The 21,935-nt window shown below is 37.0% G+C and overlaps 1 protein-coding gene across 1 annotated transcript in view; it reads left to right on the forward strand.

Annotated features, from left to right (window-relative positions):
• Nucleotides 1-21,935, forward strand: part of SMARCA5 (SWI/SNF related, matrix associated, actin dependent regulator of chromatin, subfamily a, member 5) — a 45,613-nt gene that overhangs the window by 12,699 nt on the left and 10,979 nt on the right. The window contains exons 5-14 of the mRNA XM_059922546.1: nt 150-250; nt 1,026-1,205; nt 2,458-2,613; nt 2,712-2,843; nt 4,980-5,048; nt 8,542-8,651; nt 16,653-16,879; nt 18,719-18,840; nt 18,918-19,070; nt 21,130-21,262. Of these exons, the coding sequence (XP_059778529.1) occupies nt 150-250; nt 1,026-1,205; nt 2,458-2,613; nt 2,712-2,843; nt 4,980-5,048; nt 8,542-8,651; nt 16,653-16,879; nt 18,719-18,840; nt 18,918-19,070; nt 21,130-21,262 (1,383 nt within the window). The remainder of the gene's footprint in view (nt 1-149; nt 251-1,025; nt 1,206-2,457; nt 2,614-2,711; nt 2,844-4,979; nt 5,049-8,541; nt 8,652-16,652; nt 16,880-18,718; nt 18,841-18,917; nt 19,071-21,129; nt 21,263-21,935) is intronic.

Consider the following 21,935-nt stretch of genomic DNA (forward strand, 5'->3'; position numbering starts at 1 on the left):
TTTGAAACCGTAAGACCTAGTAAAGAAAGTAGAGTCGGAATAAACACGTGTAGGCCCGAGTTCAACCTCTGAGTATCAGCTGGAGGGGGAGCTTCCCACCTGTTTTTATTGTCTTTAAAATGTGCATGTCGTTTTTCTTTTGTTCTTAGATGTAAAATGGGGTAAGCTGAGAGATTATCAGGTCCGAGGATTAAATTGGCTCATTTCTTTGTATGAGAACGGCATCAATGGTATCCTAGCAGATGAAATGGTATGTGTTTGATAGCTTTGTACAAGTCCACATTTTATAATTTAAAACCTTATACATCATTAGATTTATAAAAGTTAAGGCTTGTAACATGTAGTTTATTGATTATACTCTAGAACTGTTAGCAAACTAACCCTCTGTCAAACTGATAAAAGCTCACTTTAGTTGCATAAGTGGGATCTTATAGCTGTACTTCAGCTGTGAGGAATTATTTATTATCTATGAAAGTGTAATAAATTTAAAAATAATACATTTTGAGAAACATGCCTTTGGTTGACTTTTATAATGTAATGATTTGGCCTTCTCCCTTGAATTCTACAAAATACAGGTGGTGGGGTCAATTGAATGTCATCGAGAAATATTTTCTCCATGATGGTAGCTTGTACAGTTCTATCCCGTAAAACATTATATCTTGTTTACTGTTTACTAGTTATGTAGTGAATGTTTTATGTTTCCCTATAGCTATAGTGCTAAGACAGTTGCTTAGAGAAAGTATGGAGTCAAAAGAAATAGGTCTCAATTCTAGCTCTGCTAGGTGACCTTGGGAAAGTCACTTAAATATCTGGGCCTTATGGACATGGTAATAGTACATCCTTCAAAGACTTGTGAAGGTTAAATGACGTAACACTCGTAAACTTGACACATATCAAGTTTTTGCCATTTGTTAGCTGTACACATAGCTTTACTTTTAAATGTTTCTGTATATGTCGGGAAGTATGAATATGGAAGTCTGTTTTGTTTTTGTATTTCATTGCTTTGTGTTTATTTTATCTTTCAGGGCCTGGGAAAGACTCTTCAAACAATTTCTCTTCTTGGGTACATGAAACACTATAGAAACATTCCTGGTCCTCATATGGTTTTGGTTCCTAAGTCTACATTACACAACTGGATGAGTGAATTCAAGAGATGGGTACCAACACTTAGATCTGTTTGTTTAATAGGAGATAAAGAACAAAGAGTAAGTTTCTCATATTTCATTACATTTTTGATATTAAAAGAATTTGAATTTAGGTTTGTGGGAGGGGGATAACTAGAGGAGGGATAAAAGGAGAGAAAAAGGGTCCAATAATAAGCTTGGTCTTCACAAATAATTAGTAATTTATAAATGGAATATTCTTTTGATGGTTAAGATTTATACCAGGGAAATGGGAGTTGTAGACTGTAGAAAGCTATAAGAATATAGTTGTTTTCTCCTGCTTTCTGGGGGTAGTTATAAAATCAAAGGCTGTGTCTCATTCTAGCAGCATTTTCTTATTTTTAAAAGAAGTTTTGAGTGCGTGAGGTGGTTAGAAATTGAAGGAGCCAGATTTTTAGATTGATGTATATAATGGTAATAGTCATAGAATAGTAATTTGTAATAATAAATAATAATGTGAATAGTAAAAATGTAAATAGTAATGTGATAAGTCGGTATGATATCTTTCGAAATAAGTTAAAATATTGATAAGTTGGCACATCCTTTTTGGAAGAAAATATGGAAATAATGACACTGTTAAGAATATAAAATTCAGATTAAAAAATGTACTCATACTGTATTGAAGGACTAGGTACCTAATTTTGTTTTCTCTTTATTCAGATATCAGTGATGACTCTAGATTTCTTTTCTCCCTTTTTGTATTCTAAGTTACAAAATTGCTTATTATGTTTTGAAGGCCAGTTGTTTAACCAGTCTTTGCTTTAGTTTCCTCACCTGTAAAATGATAAAATTAATAGCAATGTCTTAATAGATCTATAAACATAAAAGGAATGAAAATGCTTACTGCAAAGTAGCCTTTAGCCCTTATCTATCTTTATGTCAGAAAATTCTCTATCCTTTCCTAAACCTATGTGCTAAGAATTTCAGCACCTAGTGGAATCAAGGAAAGAAGACATTTTAAGAGTTAGTCTGTTGACTTTTGCACCGAAGAATTTTTTCAGTTGGTTTTTACTAAATGGCTCTGACATGATTACTTCATGGTTAATGAAGTTACTTTGAGCTGGTTCTAGCTGCTTGCGTACTATAGATGACTCTTCTTTTTACTATTCCCACTCCTTTTACATAGTAGATTACATCCTTGTCTTTGAGCTGGTTCTAGCTGCTTGCGTACTATAGATGACTCTTCTTTTTCCTATTCCCACTCCTTTTACATAGTAGATTACATCCTTGTCATCAGTAAATTTAATGTATAGTTTATTTCTGCATGATGTAAATTTTTTCTTTTGCTACACAGGCTGCTTTTGTCAGAGACGTTTTATTACCAGGAGAATGGGATGTATGTGTAACATCTTATGAAATGCTTATTAAAGAGAAGTCTGTTTTCAAAAAATTTAATTGGAGGTACTTAGTTATAGATGAAGCTCACAGGATCAAAAATGAAAAATCTAAGGTAATTTGATACTTAGATGTGCAAATCATTTGTACCTTAGTTTAGAATTTGATCGATGTACAGAATACTCATTCTAATGATGTATTTGTTTCTGTCAGTTGTCAGAAATAGTGAGGGAATTCAAGACTACAAATCGACTATTATTAACTGGAACGCCTCTTCAAAACAACTTGCATGAGCTTTGGTCACTTCTTAATTTTTTGTTGCCAGATGTCTTTAATTCAGCTGATGTAAGTATTTCTTATTATTTTCTAGTTGGAATAATGTTTTTTAATACTATACATTTTTGTAATAGAATTGGCATGCTTCAAAAATCAAACAAATGAACTCATAGAAAAAGAGATCAGATTTGTGGTTACCAGAGGTGGGGGGAGGGGGGGAATTGGATGAAGCCAGTCAAAAGGCACAAAGTTTATTGTACTTATTTATCTTCCACTTATAAATAAGTACTAGAGATGTAATGTACAGCATGATAAATGTAGTTAACACTGCTGTATGTTATACATGAAAGCTGTTGAGAGTAAATAACAACTAAGAGTAAGTAACAGTAATAAATCCTAAGAGTTTTCATCACAAGGAAAAATATTTTTTGTTTCTTTGATTTTGTACATACATGAGATGATGGATGTTCTGTGAACATTGTGATGATCATTTCATGATGCGTGTAAGTCAAATCGTTGTGCTGTACACCTGAAACTTATGCAGAGCTGTGTGTCAGTTTATCTCAATAAAACCAGAAGAATTAAAAAAAAGAATTGGCCTACCTTTCAGTACTACTTGAGATAATCATTACTTTTTCACGCCTTTAGATAGTTAGCCTTGTGTCACCTACCAAGTTTTGTATGCATCCTGAGAATTTACTTTTGTGCCTTTTGATTTTAGTCTTATATTAGAAATCATGGCTTGTTCTCTCTGGAATGTCATAGATTCACATTCTTGCTCTCTCTGGAATGTCATAGATTCACATTCTTATTTGGTGGTCCTGTTGGCCTGACCTTGCTTCAGTGGCTCTAGGTGGACTGCTTATGTTTTTAAGGTAGTGCTCAGGGTGTTCCCCCAAGTGAATTTGCGCACTTCATGTTGCCTGTGTTTTAAGTCCCCAGGATACCATCTCCTCAAGATGGCCTTCAAGTTTGGTGAAATCTGTCTAGCCATTCTTTCTTACGGTCTAGCAAACATAGAACCTAATCCTTACCTTTGATGGATTATTTGCAGTGATAGAAATGGTTAATTAACTATTTGAACTGTTGGTTGTACTTAGGAACATAATGTACATTATGTCAAGAGTCTGTGCTTATTAGTAATTTCAGTTTTTGTTGGACTAGAATTCATTTTTGACCCTTTGTTCCCATTGCTGGAGTGTGTGTGTGGCTTTGAAGAGCTTATTCAAATAAGTTCCAAAACGGTGTTAATTTTGGTTTGTTGCGTTAAGTAAGGATCATTTTAAGAGTAGAGAAAATTGTGTTCTTGAACGACATTTAGTCAGTGTCATCAAGCTACTTTGGTTCTGCTTTATGTATTTTGATTTTGTTTTTGAGATAATTTTTTTCCTACCACATTGACACTTTCATTTGTTTAATAATCTCTGCTAAAGCTTTGTTTTAGTTAACACAGTGAATTCTAAGATTATGTTTACTAACAAAGCAAATACAGTTGACCCTGAACAATACAAGTTTGAACTGGGCGGGTCCACATTTTTTTTTTTCAGTAGTAAATACTATAGTTCTGCATGATCCACAGTGGGAGGGCTGACTGTAAGTTAGATGTGGATTTTCAACTGCATGGAGTGTTGGTGCTCCTAACCTCTGCGTTGTTCAGTGGTCAGCTGTATATAATAAATATGCTAAAGAGGTAAGGATAGGGAAACTGTCCTTGTTCAAATCCTACCCAAATACTAATGAAATGCTGGTAATCTCAATTTCACTTTTAGTAAGTTTAATGAAAATTGACATTGCTCTAGAAAGCTTGTGTTTGAGTAGTCTGAATGGTCTTTGAGAACAAACCGTGAAGTGGTTTTAATTTTTAAGGTTTTCTGAAACTGAAGAAGGATATTTTTTCAAGGGTATTGATTTTCTAATTCTATAAAACTTGGTTTCTAACAATTTTCTTTTCACTATGAAACTTGGCATCTGGATGTTTTTGAGAAAAATGTTAAGGAAATAATATGATTCTCAAACTAGTTCTAAAATTAATTGCTAACAATAGCACACATGAAAAATAAGGAATTGAACTAAATGATTTTTGCAGTTCACAACTCAAATATTAATTTTAGAAATTATTGTTATATGCTATATAACTAGCATAACAGGGTATTTGTAGTTAAATATTATCTCTGATCTTAATGTATTTTTTGTTTGTTAATCTAGGACTTTGATTCCTGGTTTGATACAAACAATTGCCTTGGGGATCAAAAGCTAGTTGAGAGGCTTCATATGGTAAGTATTTTGGAGTAGAGTTAGAAAGCATATTTCCAATGGGAAAAATGCTACCGATTTAAATTAGCAGATTATTTTTCTGTTAACAGAGAAGAAAGCACAGTGGCTTTAGCATCAGATCTGTTTGAATCCTGCCCACTTAACTGCTTAATCTTATGATGGGAGGAGGGGTAATATAGGCAGTTTTAGCCTTAGAACGTAGGATGGAATCCTAACTTTATGAAGGAAAAAAGTAATCCCTTAGGGTTAAAAAAAGTACAGTGGGGGAAAGAAGAGTTGCATAAGGACTTAATACAGATAAGTTTTGGAAGCTTAGTTCCATTTACATTCTGTAGGAGAATCTAACAGATTTTGTTCTGAAAGGCCAAAGGTCCATCTGTTGTTCTTAAATCCAGTGACTGTGTAAGCAGTCGCTAATAGCGCAGTGCGAGAAGAGTTGATAACGTTTTTGCCATGAAGTATGGCTTCATTCCTTCCTGTGGCGATTCACAAGTGAAAGTTGGTAGGAAGATAGAAATTTCTCTGACAGACCACAGATTGTGATACCCTGGCCTGCAGGGTAAATCATGTAAGCATGACATAGAAGGCCTTTCATGACCTAACTTAGGGTTCCTCAACTTCTGTTGACATTTTGGTGTGAATAATTTTTTGGAGGGCGAGGAAGGGTGGCTTTCTTGTTTGACAGCATCCCCAGCACTTCTGCGCTCTAGGTGCCGGAGTATATGCCCTCATTTTCGATAATGAAAAATGTTTTTAGGCATTATAAACATGTCCTGCAGGGCAACATTGCCCCTCCTCCAAAGAGTTAACCTTTCGAGTATTTTCCAACTTCTGTTTCACTTCTTATATCAAGCTTTAATTTGCTGGAGTTGCTGGCCCCATTGTCAGTTTTCTGTAAACATTGTGCTAATCTCAGTCTCTCTGCTTATCTTTTTTGCCACATCTCGTATCCCCTTTGCTGCCCTCTTTTACTGATAACACCTAGGCCAAGACTCAGTGGTGATGTCACTTTCTCCACTGAATACCCAGGCTGAGGCCAGCCTAGAGACTCCTTCTGTATATTCTATCTTTACTAATCTTGACATTCTAACGTTATAGGACTTTGCACAGGGTGCTGAAATGACTTATTTATACATGTTTTCCCTGCTGCATTGTAAACACAAAGGCAGAGTATGTCTTACATTTGTTTTTGTATCCCTAGCACAATGCCTGGCTCAAAGTGGATATTTGATTAAGGGGAAAAAATTAAAAATTTTATGAATGTTCAGATATTTCTTTCTACATAAATTAATTTTTAAGGTACTTTAAAATTCTGTGTACTAAAATTTTATTTTAAACATTTGAAGATGATGATCTCCTAGACACCTTTGTTTCAATTTAGATGGCATTCAAGCATGTAAGCACTCAGATTTATCTGTGTGAAGGACTGTGGAGGGTATATTAGGCTTTGCTTTAATAAATAGATGGGTACATGTAGGTAAAGCATACTAAAATCCACACAACAGAATACCAGTTTTGGCATTTGTTTTGTTCAGAGAGTAGTATGAAGATATTACCAAATCGGGGGAAAGGGTCTGATGGCTACCATTCTGCTGTGTCCTGAAATTCCCACCGTAGCTCCTGTGATCTCATAATGAAAGAGTATATTCACAATCACATGTGTGTACTTAGGAATGAGATAATTCTTGTCGTATGAGTTTTCTGTTGTTGCAACACCCCCCAACCCCCCAAAAAACCCACACCAAAACCTAAATTGTATGTATTTTAATAATTCCAGAATTTATGAGTTGGATGAGTGGGTTCTTTGCTGGTTTTACCTGGCTTTATCCAGCTGCATGTACCTGGACAGTTCTGGAAGAGGGCCAGTGGGGCTGAAGGTCCTTACTCATGTGTCTGGCAGTTGGTGCTAGCTTTCGGCTAGGGCCGCACTAGCTTCCTTATGTGATGGTATTAGAGAAGTGTTGCTAATTTTTTTTCTCACCAATTTTTTTTTTTTTTTTAAATGAAAGCTTCTTTCTTTCTTTCTTTCTTTCTTTCTTTCTTTATGGCTGTGTTGAGTCTTCGTTCCTGTGCGAGGGCTTTCTCTAGTTGTGGCAAGCGGGGGCCACTCTTCATCGCGGTGCGCGGGCCTCTCACTGTCGCGGTCTCTCTTTTTGCGGAGCACAGGCTCCAGACGCGCAGGCTCAGTAGTTGTGGCTCACGGGCCTAGTTGCTCCGTGGCATTTGGGATCTTCCCAGACCAGGGCTCAAACCCGTGTCCCCTGCATTGGCAGGCAGGCTCTCAACCACTGCCGCCGCCAGGGAATCCCTTCTCACCAATTTTTAATTTGTTTTGTGGTGATTATATTTTTATAAGCTAGTGTAAGTAGAACAAAGGACGACACAGATAAAAGGATATCTTTAGTTTTATAAATGTCAACTGCATACAACATTGGTATGTCTCACAAGTATAATGTTGTGTAAAAGAAACCAGATATAAATGAGCATTAGTCTTTGTATATAAAGTTAAAAACAGGCAAAACTAATTTATGATGTTAAAAAGTATGAATATTGCTTACCTTTGGGAAGAAAAAGGGGGATAGTGACTGGTAAGGTTACAGAAGGATTTATGGGATGTTCTGTTTATCTAGGAGACGGTTACACGGGTATGTTTACTTGATTAAAATGCATCAAACTGTATATTCACGATTTGTATACTTTACATTTGTCTAATTCCATAAGAAAATGGTAGTAAATTTAAAAACTAACCGTGAAGACATCTTAATGTAGATCTAGCCATTTCTTAAGTAATGTTAGACAGTCTACATGCAGGTAACTACTTTGAAATCTGAGAGGCAATGAATGTTGAAAATATCATCTTGAAAATTTACTATTTTTAATACTTTATGACAGTATATATTTTTAAAAAAGTTTTGTTGGAGTATAGTTGCTTTACAATGTTGTGTTAGTTTCTGCTGTACAGCAAAGTGAATCAGCCATATGTAAACATATATCCCCTCTTTTTTGGATTTCCTTCCCATTTAAGTCAGCACAGAGCATTGAGTAGAGTTCCCTGTGCTACACAGCAGGCTCTCACTAGTTATCTATTTTATACATAGTATCAATAGTGTATATATATCAGTCCCAATCTCCCAGTTCATCCCACCCTCCCCTTCTCCTTTGGTATCCATACATTTTCTACATCTGTGTCTCTGTTTCTGCTTTGTAAATAAGATCCTCTATACCAGTTTTTTCAGATTCCACATATATGCGTTAATATATGATATTAGTTTTTCTCTTTCTGACTATGTATTGAAAAAATATTTGTCTTAACATTACTTTTTAGGAAATCAGTAATAATAAATTATATATTTGGAAGGAAGAAGTCCTAAGAATAATTTGATATCCAAGAAGATACATTTCTTTTCTGTGTATTTAATAGACGCTTTTGAGATCCTGAAATAATACTTACATTACAGATAAGGTCATCTCCATTTCTTTTTGCTCTTTTAAGGTTTTGCGTCCATTCCTCCTTCGTCGAATTAAGGCTGATGTTGAAAAGAGTTTGCCTCCAAAGAAGGAAGTAAAAATCTATGTGGGTCTCAGCAAAATGCAAAGGGAATGGTATGTGTTCTGAGACGTTTTTTGAAATCACTCTTGATCCTGCACTAACTTTCATTTGTATTTTATTTTCCTAACTTGTGTTGTCAGGGAATTCTGTTTGCTGGATCGAACTCAGCCTAAAGAGTTTCCAAGTCGTATAATTTGATTAGGACTTGCTAATCAAATTTGTGATGCAAAGTCTTTATTAGATGACGGAATCACGTTGGGAGGTTTATGAATTCAAAAGTTAAACTTGGCATTTAACAGGGATGCATTTAAAGCCCGCTGCTTGGGTTTTTAAAAAAGAAGCTGTGGTGGCACAGACGTGAGACATGTGATTAACCTGGTGGTTCATAAATACTGGCCCGTGGGCTAGTGCTAGTAGTCCCTGATGAAGTTGGAGATTGTAGAGGTATGAGAACACTTAAGTGCTTTCTCTTATCGCAGAAAGCTACGTTTGTTTAATTTAAAAGACTCCATTCTGAGTTGATGTTTTATTTTAGGCAGGATAAAATGTCCTTTTGTGAAATTATGGTGATGACACATGGTAGCTACTTTTAAAATACTTGAATAGGACATACTAAAAAAGTTGAAAACCTTGTAAGTTTTTATCATCTTTTTCTTCCTTTCTTTTTTTTTTGAATTTTATTTTATTTTTTTATACAGCAGGTTCTTATTAGTTATCCATTTTATACATATTAGTGTATACATGTCAATCCCAATCACCCAATTCATCACACACACCCCCTGCCGGCTTTCCCCCCTTGGTATCCATACGTTTGTTCTCTACATCTATGTCTCAGTTTCTGCCCTGCAAACCGGTTCATGTGTACCATTTTTCTAGGTTCCACATATATGCATTAATATACGATATTTGTTTTTCTATTTCTGACTTACTTCACTCTGTATGACAGTCTCTAGATCCATCCACGTGTCTACAAATGATCCAATTTCATTCCTTTATATGGCTGAGTAATATTCCATTGTATATATGTACCACATCTTCTCTATCCATTCATCTGTCGATGGGCATTTAGGTTGCTTCCAGGACCTGCCTATTGTAAATAGTGCTGCAGTGAACATTGGGGGGCACGTGTCTTTTTGAATTATGGTTTTCTTTGGGTACATGCCCAGTAGTGGGATTGCTGGATCATATGGTAATTCTATTTTGAGTTTTTTAAGGAACCTCCATACTGTTCTCCATAGTGGCTGTATCAATTTACATTCCCACCAACAGTGCAAGAGGGTTCCCTTTTCTCCACACCCTCTACAGCACTTGTTGTTTGTAGATTTTCTGATGATGCCCATTCTAACTGGAGTGAGGTGATACCTAATTGTAGTTTTGATTTGCATTTCTCTAATAATTAGTGATGTTGAGCAACTTTTCATGTGCTTCTTGGCCATCTGTATGTCTTCTTTGGAGATATGTCTATTTAGGTCTTCTGCCCATTTTTGGATTTTTTTTTTTGTTTTTTTTGATATTGAGCTGCATGAGCTGTTTACATATTTTGGAGATTAATCCTTTGTCCGTTGATTCGTTTGCAAATATTTACTCCCATTCTGAGGGTTGTCTTTTTGTCTCGTTTGTAGTTTCCTTTGCTTTGTAAAAGCTTTTAAGTTTCATTAGGTGCCATTTGTTTATTTTTGTTTTTATTTCCATTACTCTAGGAGGTGGATCAAAAAAGATCTTGCTGTGCTTTATGTGAAAGAGTGTTCTTCCTATGTTTTCCTCTGAGAGTTTTATAGTGTCCAGTCTTACATTTAGGTCTCTAATCCATTTTGAGTTTATTTTTGTGTATGGTGTTAGGGAGTATTCTAATTTCATTATTTTACCTGTAGCTGTCCAGTGTTCCCAGCACCACTTATTGAAGAGACTGTCTTTTCTCCATTGTATATCCTTGCCTCCTTTGTCATAGATTAATTGACCGTAGGTGCGTGGGTTTATCTCTGGGCTTTCTATCCTGTTCCATTGATCTTTATCTCTTGTTTTTCTGCCAGTACCATATTGTCTTGATTACTGTAGCTTTGTATTATAGTCTGAAGTCAGGGAGTCTGATTCCTCCAGCTCCGCTTTTTTCCTCAAGACTGCTTTGGCTATTCGGGGTCTTTTGTGTCTCCATACAAATTTTAAGAGTTTTTTGTTCTAGTTCTGTAAAAAATGCCATTGGTAATTTGATAGGGATTGCATTGAATTGGTAGATTGTTTGGGTAGTATAGTCATTTTCACAGTGTTGATTCTTCCAATCCAAGAACATGGTATATCTCTCCATCTGTTTGTATCATCTTTAATTTCTTTCGTCAGTATCTTATAGTTTTCTGCATACAGGTCTTTTGTCTCCCTACGTAGGTTTATTCCTAGGTATTTTATAATTTTTGTTGCAGTGGTAAATGGAAGTGTTTCATTTCCTTAATATCTCTTTCAGGTTTTTCATCATTAATGTATAGGAATGCAACAGATTTCTGTGCATTAATTTTGTATCCAGCAACTTTACCAGATTCATTGATTAGCTCTAGTAGTTTTCTGGTAGCATCTTTAGGATTCCCTATGTATATTATCATGTCGTCTGCAAACAGTGACAGTTTTAGTACTTCTTTTCTAATTTGTATTCCTTTTATTTCTTTTTTTTCCTCTGATTGCCATGGGTAGGACTTCCAAAACTATGTTGAATAATAGTCGTGAGAGTGGACATCCTTGTCTTGTTCCTGATCTTAGAGGAAATGCTTTCAGTTTTTCACCATTGAGAATGTTGTTTGCTGTGGGTTTGTCATATATGGCCTTTATTATGTTGAGGTTGGTTCCCTCTATGCCCACTTTCTGGAGAGTTTTTAATCATAAATGTGTGTTGAATTTTGTCAAAAGCTTTTTCTGCATTTATTGAGATGATCATATGGTTTTTATTCTTCAATTTATTAATATGGTGCATCACATTGATTGATTTGTGTGTATTTAAAGAATCCTTGCCTCCCTGGGATAAATCCCACTTGATCATGGTGTATGATCCTTTTAATGTGTTGTTGGATTCTGTTTGCTAGTATTCTGTTGAGGATTTTAGCATCTATATTCATCAGTGATATTGGTCTGTTATTTTCTTTTTTTGTAGTATCTTTGTCTGGTTTTGGTATCAGGGTGATGGTGGCCTCATAGAATGAGTTTGGGAGTGTTCCTTCCTTTGCAATTTTTTGGAAGAGTTTGAGAAGGATGGGGTTAGCTCTTGTCTAAATGTTTGATAGAATTTACCTGTGAAACCATCTGGTCCTGGACTTCTGTTTGTTGGAAGATTTTTAATCACAGTTTCAATTTCATTACTTGTAGATTGGTCTGTTCATATTTTCTATTTCTTCTTGGTTCAGTCTTGGAAGGTTATACCTTTCTAAGAATTTGTCCATTTCTTCCAGGTTGTCCATTTTATTGGCATAGAGTTGCTTGTAGTAAGTAGTCTCTTAGGATGCTTTGTATTTCTGCAGTGTCTGTTGTAACTTCTCCTTTTCCATTTCTAATTTTATTGATTTGAGTCCTCTGCATCTTGATGAGTCTGGCTAATGGTTTATCAGTTTTGTTTATCTTCTCAAAGAACCAGGTTTTAGTTTTATTGATCTTTGCTATTATTTTCTTTGTTTCTATTTCATTTATTTCTGCTCTGATCTTTATGATTTCTTTCCTTCTGCTAATTTTGGGTTTTGTTCTTCTTTCTCTAGTTCCTTTAGGTGTAAGGTTAGATTGTTTATTTGAGATTTTTCTTGTTTCTTGAGGTAGGCTTGTATTGCTATAAACTTCCCTCTTAGAACTGCTTTTGCTGCATCCCATAGGTTTTGGATCGTCGTGTTTTCATTGTCATTTGTCTCTAGGTATTTTTTGATTTCCTCTTTGATTTCTTCAGTGATCTCTTGGTTATTTAGTAACGTATTGTTTAGCCTCCATGTGTTTGTGTTTTTTATGTCTTTTTCCCTGTAATTGATTTCTAATCTCATAGCGTTGCGGTCAGAAAAGATGCGTGATATGATTTCAATTTTCCTAAATTTATTGAGGCTTGATTTGTGACCCAAGATGTGATCGATCCTGGAGAATGTTCCATGCACACTTGAGAAGAAAGTGTAATCTGCTGTTTTTGGATGGAATGTCCTGTAAATGTCAATTAAATCTATCTGGTCTATTGTGTCATTTAAATCTTGTGTTTCCTTAGTAATTTTCTGTTTGGATGATCTGTCCATTGGTGTAAGTGAGGTGTTAAAAGTCCCCCCACTATTGTGTTACTGTCAATTTCCTCTTTTATAGCTGTTAGCAGTTGCCTTATGTATTGAGGTGCTCCTATGTTAGGAACATTTATATTTATAATTGTTATATCTTCTTCTTGGATTGATCCCTTGATCATTATGTAGTGTCCTTCCTTCTGTCTTGTAACATTCTTTATTTTAAGGTCTATTTTATCTGAAATGAGTGTGGCTACTCCAGCTTTTTTTTGATTTCCATTTGCATGGAATATCTTTTTCCATCCCCTCACTTTCAGTCTGTATGTGTCCCTAGGTCTGAAGTGGGTCTCTTGTAGACAGCATATATATGGGTCTTGTTTTTTTTTTTTTTAAAGACTTATTTATTTATTTATTTATTTTTGGCTGTGTTGAGTCTCTCGCTTCTGTACGAGGGCTTTCTCTAGTTGCCGTGAGCGGGGGCCATTCTTCATCGCAGTGCGCCGGCCTCTCACTGTCGCGGCCTCTCTTGTTGTGGAGCACGGGCTCCAGACGCGCAGGCTCAGTAGTTGTGGCTCACAGGCCTAGTTGCTCCGCGGCATGTGGGATCTTCCCAGACCAGGGCTCGAACCCGTGTCCCCTGCATTGGCAGGCAGACTCTCAACCAATGCGCCACCAGGGAAGCCCATGGGTCTTGTTTTTGTATCCATTCAGCAAGCCTGTGTCTTTTGGTTGGAGCATTTAATCCGTTCACGTTTAAGGTAATTATCCATATGTATGTTCCTATTACCATTTTCTTAATTGTTTTGGGTTTGATTTTGTAGGTCCCTTTCTTTTCTTTGTGTTTCCCACTTAGAGAAGTTCCTTTAGCATTTGTTGTAGAGCTGGTTTGGTGGTGCTGAATTCTCTTAGCTTTTGCTTGTCTGTAAAGCTTTTGATTTCTCCATCGAATCTGAATGAGATCCTTGCTAGGTAGAATACTCTTGGTTGTACGTTCTTCCCTTTCATCACTTTAAATATGTCATGCCACTCCATTCTGGTTTGTAGAGTTTCTACTAGAAATCAGCTGTTAACCTCATGGGAGTTCCCTTGTATGTTATTTGTCGTTTTTCCCTTGCTGTTTTCAATAATTTTTGTTTGTCTTTAATTTTTGCGAATTTGGTTACTATGTGTCTCGGCATGTTTCTCCTTGGGTTTATGCTGTATGGGACTCTGCGCTTCCTGGACTTGGGTGGCTATTTCCTTTCCCATGTTAGGGAAATTTTTGACTATAATCTCTTCAAATATTTTCTCGGGTCTTTTCTCTCTCTCTTCTCCTTCTGGGACCCCAATAATGTGAATGTTAGTTATGTAATGTTGTCCCAGAGGTCTCTTAGGCTGTCTTCATTTCTTTTCATTCTTTTTTCTTGTGTTCTGTAGCAGTGAATTCCACCATTCTGTCTTCCAGGTCACTTACCGTTCTTCTGCTTCAGTTATTCTACTATTGATTCCTTCTAGTGTATTTTTCATTTCAGTTATTGTATTGTTCATCTCTGTTTGTTTGTTCTTTAATTCTCCTAGGTCTTTGTTAAACATTTCTTGCATCTTCTTGATCTTTGCCTCCATTCTTTTTCCGAGGTCCTGGATCATCTTCACTCTCATTATTCTGAATTCTTTTTCTGGAAGGTTGCCTATCTCCACTTCGTTTGGTGGTTTTTATGGGGTTTTATCTTGTTGCTTCATCTGGTACATAGCCCTCTGCCTTTTCATCTTGTCTGTCTTTCTGTGAATGTGGTTTTTGTTCCACAGGCTGCAGGATTGTAGTTCTTGCTTCTGCTGTCTGCCCTCTGGTGGATGAGGCTATCTAAGAGGCTTGAGCAAGTTTCCTGATGGGAGGGACTGGTGGTGGGTAGAGGTGGCTCTTGCTCTGGTGGGCAGAGCTCAGTAAAACTTTAATCCGCTTGACTGCTGATGGGTGTGGCTAGGTTCCCTCCCTGTTGGTTGTTTGGTCTGAGGCGAGCCCACACTGGAGCCTGTCCGGGCTCTTTGGTGGGGCTAATGGCGGATGCTGGGAGGGCTCACGCCAAGTAGTGCTTCCCAGGATTTCTGCTGCCAGTGTCCTTGTCCTCACGTGAGACACAGCCACACCCCGCGTCTGCAGGAGACCCTCCAACACTAGCAGGTAGGTCTGGTTCAGTCTCCTATGGGGTCACTGCTCCTTCCCCTGGGTCCCGATGCGCACACTACTTTGTGTGTGCCCTCCAAGAGTGGAGTCTCTGTTTCCCCCGGTCCTGTTGAAGTCCTGCAATCAAATCCCACTAGCCTTCAAAGTCTGATTCTCTAGCAATTCCTCCTCCCGTTGCCGGACCCCCAGGTTGGGAAGCCTGACGTGGGACTCAGAGCCTTCACTCCAGTGGGTGGACTTCTGTGGTTTAAGTGTTCTCCAGTTTGTGCGTCACCCACTCAGCAGTTATGGGATTTGATTTTATCGTGATTGCACCCCTCCTACCGTCTCATTTTGGCTTCTCCTTTGTCTTTGGATGTGGGGTATCTTTTGATGAGTTCTAGTGTCTTCCTGCCGATGATTGTTCAGCAGTTAGTTGTGATTCCAGTGCTCTTGCAAGAGGGAGTGAGAGCACGTCCTTCTACTCCGCCAGCTTGAACCAGTCCTCACTGGGGTTTTAATTTGCATTTCCCCCTCTTTTTGTCTTTTTTAAAAAGTTTTATGGGTATCTGAAATCTAAAAGACTGGAAGCTGCTGACTTAAATGTAGTGTTCAGAGGAGGGGAGTAAATAGCCACTGTGTTCTTTCCTGGTTATACCACATCTCAAGTATATTCAGTTCCATACTTAATATTGATAAGTATTTGCAAGGGTCTGCAGTTGTTGGTAAAAGGACAGAAAGGATGTAAGGCAAAGAAATGGGGATGTTATCTGGGAAAGAGATGACCAGTGTAGAAGATAGGCCATCCTAAATGTCTTCAAAAATTTTGAAAGGTTTTTATAAGGTGTTAGGCTTGTCTTATATAGTTCTAAAATACAGAATTAAGATATGAGTCAATGCTGAGGGAAGACAAATCTTTTTTAGTTATAATCATATTGGGGAACTTTATATCAGTCAGAATTGTGGGTGCCTTGAGTATTTTGTGCCCCATAATTGGAGTTGTTAAGCATAGATTGCTTTGGTTGTTTAAGTTATTTTGCTCAGTGGGTTCAAGGTCCTGAATCTTTGGTATTTGGACAGATTGCTCTTTCCTTTAGGATAATGTCTAACTTCTTAGTGTATACAGTCAAGGCTTTTCATAATCCAGCCTTAGCTTAACTGCCCCCTTCTCTCCCCACAGCCTGTCCACTTTTACTTATATTTAAATCGCATTGTATTCATTTTATTATCATCATCATGCTTTATGCTCTCATGATTCTTTCTCCCTCCTTAGCTCTTAATGTTCTTACCCAAATGCTACACTAGGTGCGTTGAATTATAATGGAATAGTGGCACTCTTCTGTTGGAAAAGACTACGAATTAAAATTATGTTTAAAACTGGTCTTTTAGCTTTTGCTTTATTACTTAAAAATGTTGTATCATACTGCTTCATTTCAGTTCATCCTAAGGAGACGAATTTACTCTTTCGGGCCTCAAGGCCCAAAGCATTAATGGTACACATTAGAACACTGGGGGCAATAAAGAGAAACAGAATTAAAAAGAGGTTATAGGTGATAGACTCCTAACTACACCTTAGAAATTGATGGGTTGTTTCTTACAGGTATTTTGGGTTGAGATGGGATTGAGGATGTAAAGTGGCAGAGACTCGTCCCAGGAACATTTGAGCCCTCTTAAAATGTTTTTCTTCTCACTAGGTATACTCGGATATTAATGAAGGATATAGATATACTAAACTCTGCAGGGAAGATGGACAAAATGAGGCTACTGAACATTCTGATGCAGTTGAGGAAATGCTGTAATCACCCATATCTCTTTGATGGAGCTGAACCTGGTCCACCTTACACAACGGACATGCATCTAGTTACCAACAGTGGCAAAATGGTGGTGTTAGACAAACTGCTCCCTAAATTAAAAGAACAAGGTACTTATGTTACTGGTATCAAATGGAGAAGTAATGGAAACTGTCTTAAGATTCTGATGTTAAAATGAAGGAGCCATCCTACCCTATGAAATGATTACTCTGGCACTTTCTAAAGTTGAAGTGTGGGACATTTAAAAACTTCTGTCCATTATCTGAGCTTCCCCCCCGCCCTCCCATTTTAAGCCTTAAATCTTTTAGAAAGTGATCAGTAGTTAGGGTAGCCACACTCCCTGGATTTGGGGGAGAGTTCTTTCTTATTTTATATATGCTTTCCTAGAAATGTCAACTTTTTGTTATAAGATGCCAAGAATGCTCTTCTCAACCATATGCAGTTCCCAGAGCCTTTGGTAGAGAGTGGTGTTGTGTTCATGGTATTTTTTCTTAGCTCTTTGTGTGGATTTTTAATTTAATTAAATGACATGTGCACGGACCCAAAGCAGTTTTATTTGTAACATATTGGCTTTTAATATGAAAATGAGTATGTGTACGGATGTATTTAAATTACAGGAATGTAGAGAGAATTTAGTAGGAAGCCAGCTTCAACAATTATAAATTCATGGCAAAACTTATTTTCATCTACATCGTACCTACTTTCCATCTCCGAGAACGTTTTGAACCAAATCCCAGACGTCAAGGCATTTCATAGATAAATTATTCATTCTGTAATATGAAGTGTACAGTCAGATTTTAAATTTCTCCATTTGTGTTTCTCTGTATATTTTGATAAGAATGAAAATTGTACCAGTAGATGAAGTTCCTCTAGGATATTGACTGTTGAAAACATTATAGGAGTTGCCAGTGAATTGGTTTACTTTTTTCTTTTTATACCTATTTTTAAAATGTATTTTCTAAAATGCTTTCCTTGGGCCTCAGCCTGGCCTCACTGCATTCTAGGGGCAGTATCTCCTGCTTCTCCCGCCACTGGCCTTAACCGGCCCTCGGGCCCTCCCGCCTCCCAGGACAGGGTGGCACCTGCCACTCTCAGGACCACCCTTCCAAGGCAGAGTAAACCGGATCCCGTTGCAAAATAAATAAGTAAAAATTTAAAAATAAATAAATAAATAAAACGTTGTCCTTAAAAGCTTAGTAAATTGAAGAAATTGAATACGTGGGGAAGAGTGGCAAGAACTTGCTAGGAGACTACTGAACATCCTTATGCATTTAGGGTGTGGGAGGGTGGACAAGAGCAGATTATCAGCCTCAGCTTCTAAGGGAAGATAGTTTCATAATCATTATTTTTTTAAATGATCCCTTTGTCTTCGTACGTCCTACTGAAGGCATTGTGCAGCTGGCTGAAGAAATGCAGTTGGATAATTTGAGTCACGGCATAAGTGAAGGATGATGGTCTAGATGTGAGGTGCACATTTATGGTCCTTCCATCTGGATTGGGTCTTGAGAACTAGAATGAGACCAGGGTGTTGGGTGTGTGTTGGGAGATGTGTGGGGCTGTGCACAGGGAGGAGTTGTGGTGGAGGGTTATTTTTAAGTATGTGGGCTAAAAAGATAGTGATTCTGTCAGCCTTTGGGATGGCAAGACCTCCCAGGCCAGAGGTAAATACCCTTTTCTGTTTACAGAAACACTTTTCTTTAGTGTGTTGTGTAAATACTACCCTTTTCTATTTGTGCATTGATGGGAAAAATGTGGGGAGTGACTAACTTGGATAATAAATAATGTACAGTTTTTTTCTTGTAACTAACTATGTAACCTGGAATTAAGGAGTAATTGGTTAGTCTTGGTTTTGGTTAGCCTTAAATTTAAATAATTTTTTTTTCTTTTTTTTTTTTTTTTTTTTTTACTTTTGAAGCTTCTGATAATGGGCTGTTAATGTTTGCCGACAGGTTCACGAGTACTAATCTTCAGTCAGATGACGAGGGTATTGGATATTTTGGAAGATTATTGCATGTGGAGAAATTATGAGTACTGTAGATTGGATGGGCAGACACCCCATGATGAGAGACAAGTGAGTAAACTCTGGGGAGGGGAGATCAAAAAATTATCAGATAAAATAATTTTCTGACATTTATTTTATGTCTGTAGGAGTCCATCAATGCATACAATGAACCAAACAGCACAAAGTTTGTTTTCATGTTAAGCACACGTGCTGGTGGTCTTGGCATCAATCTTGCTACCGCTGATGTAGTAATTTTGTATGACTCAGATTGGAATCCCCAAGTAGATCTTCAGGCTATGGTAAGAGATAACAAATATATTCTGTGCCTAACAGACGTTTTAAAGTAAACTGATAAACAGTCTACAAATGTCAGCGACTTAATCCCGTAGAATTTTATTTTCTCTGACCTAATAGTACAGTGAGGGTATTTTGCAGGTGATCTTCCATCTACATCAGGATATTTCCATCTTACATCTTTGCCATATCTTAGGACCTTAGAGTCCTATTATATCTGCATCCTGTTGGTAGAAAGGGAGGAGAGAAAGCTGAGAATTGCCCAGGAAATTTTTTATGGGGCAGAACTGAAAGTGACCCCACATTCATTAGCCAGCACTCAATCACATAGCGTAACTTACTGCAAGGGAGTTGGTAAATGATAGTATAGTTGTGTCCCAGGAGGAAGGGGTTAGTGGGTTTGGGGAGCTACTAACCTGCCTGCCACATTAGATGTTTAAAATTTTAGGCCCATGTGTGGGAGTATCTTGGCCAGATCAAGAGGATCATTCTTTTTTTTTTTTTTTAATTAATTTTATTTTATTATTTATTTTTGGCTGCGTTGGGTCTTTGTTGCTGTGCGCGGGCTTTCTCTAGTTGTGGCGAGTGGGGGCTACTCTTCGTTGTGCACTGGCTTCTCATTGTGGTGGCTTGTCTTTGTTGAGGAGATAAGGCTCTAGGTGCGTGGGCTTCAGTAGTTGAGGTGTGTGGGCTCAGTAGTTGTGGCACACGGGCTTAGTTGCTCCGCGGCATGTGGGATCTTCCTGGACCAGGGCTCGAACCTGTGTCCCCTACATTGGCAGGTGGATTCTTAACCACTGTGCCACCAGGGAAGTCCCAAGAGGATCATTCTTTTTTTTTTTTTAGTTATTTCTGAGATATACATTTTAAAATAATAACTAGAATTGTGACTTATAACATTATACCAGAACATATAAGATTTTTAGAAATTTCATGTAATGTCTGAAACATTTATATTAACATATTTCCATACAAATAACCCCAAAAAAGTTTAGTGTTAGTTTTGTTTGTTTGTTTTTTTTATACTGCAGGTTCTTATTAGTCATCAATTTTATACACATCAGTGTATACATGTCAATCCCAATCGCCCAATTCATCACACCACCACCCCCACCCCACCGCGGTTTTCCCCTCTTGGTGTCCATACGTTTGTTCTCTACATCTGTGTCTCAACCTCTACCCTGCGAACCGGTTCATCTGTACCATTTTTCTAGGTTCCACATACATGCGTTAATGTACGGTATTTGTTTTTCTCTTTCTGACTTACTTCACTCTGTATGACAGTCTCTAGAGAGGATCATTCTCATGTTGAGAAAATTTATGGTCTATAGATTAATACGAAAACTTACAAGTTCTAAAGTTTGATATTGCTAATAATTTGACCTGCGGTATTTACATCTTTGGTGTTGGCCACTTTCATCCTGTGACTCTTTGTAAGGGTGTCTGGGAAAATGGATCAATTAGAAGTAGGGGAACTTTGTAAGATGTGTTTTGTGAACTTACCAGAAGTTAAACAGAAAATAGAATTCAAATTAATTTGATTATTTACATGTAGTTAATTGGGCGCTATTTAAAGACTAGGATTTTTATATTGTTTGTGGAGTTCGTTTATTCATGTCACTTTTTTCCCTAATTGCAATGAAAATTTAGATTTGATTTACATAGAAAGGCATTTGAATTTAAACCTAAGAGAAAAAGATTTTTTAAAAACTTTTATCATCAGACTTAAAGATTATAGTTGTGTGTCTTGTCTGGAGACATGATGTATATTTTATTTCTGTATAACCTAGAAAAATTAATACAGTAGTTTCTCACAGATTCAGCAACTCTGATGTGTTCTATACCTCCTAAAAGATTTTCTTGTGAGATAACCAGTTAATTTGATTGAAACTGAGAATTTAAGAAATGTTAATGGAATATGAATCCGTTATAGTTGTTTTGTTTCGTATTTTTAAAACCATTTTGTACTTGAGAATATTTTCATTTTGTTCCTCAGTATATACACTCAAATGTTATTTATGTGGATTTTCAACTGGATTCAAAGTAACCTGGTTATTTTTCTAGGATCGAGCCCATAGAATTGGACAAACCAAGACCGTCAGAGTGTTCCGCTTCATAACGGATAACACTGTAGAAGAAAGAATAGTGGAACGTGCTGAGATGAAACTCAGACTGGATTCAATAGTTATCCAACAAGGTGAGCCTTAGGACTTAAAAAATTTACCAGGTTGAATTTATAACACATTTTTCCTGGATTTTTTTTTTAGGATATTCTTGTTGTTAAACATATATTAAATCAAGCTACCAGGCAACAATATTTATATTCCAGAGTAAAGTAAGCTTCAGTTTTGTTAAGAGGATGGGTTTGGGCTCAGGAAGGTTGAAATTTGAATATTGAGTCGGCTGGTTAGCAATTCTTTTACAGTATCTAAGCCTCTTCTTTATCCGTTAAATAGGGATACAGAGATTTTTAAGGACTAAAGGGGATAATGTATATAAAAATACCCAGCATTCAGTGTGGTACATATTAAATAGAGGTGTGATGAGTGATTTACATGTACTAACACTCAATTGACTACTCTGGGGAAACTGAAGAGATAACGATAAAACTCAGAATTCTTTTTTCTAGTCCACAAGGATTTCTTGAGCACCCGCAGATGTCAGGCACTGTTCTTAGTGCTTGAGAATACAGTGGTGACTGAAACCATCCAGTGTTCTTACTTTCAAGGACTTGATAATTTAGTGAGAGCGAGACACAGAATAAACATTTATGTAAATAGGACTAGATGGTGAAAGTGGGATTTTATTTTGGATTAATTGAGGGGAACTTCAAGTTCTCATGCCAGATCAGCTTTCAAGGAAGACATTTA

Source organism: Balaenoptera ricei, chromosome 5 (genome assembly GCF_028023285.1).
Source record: "Balaenoptera ricei isolate mBalRic1 chromosome 5, mBalRic1.hap2, whole genome shotgun sequence".
Classification (NCBI taxonomy): Eukaryota; Metazoa; Chordata; class Mammalia; order Artiodactyla; family Balaenopteridae; genus Balaenoptera; species Balaenoptera ricei.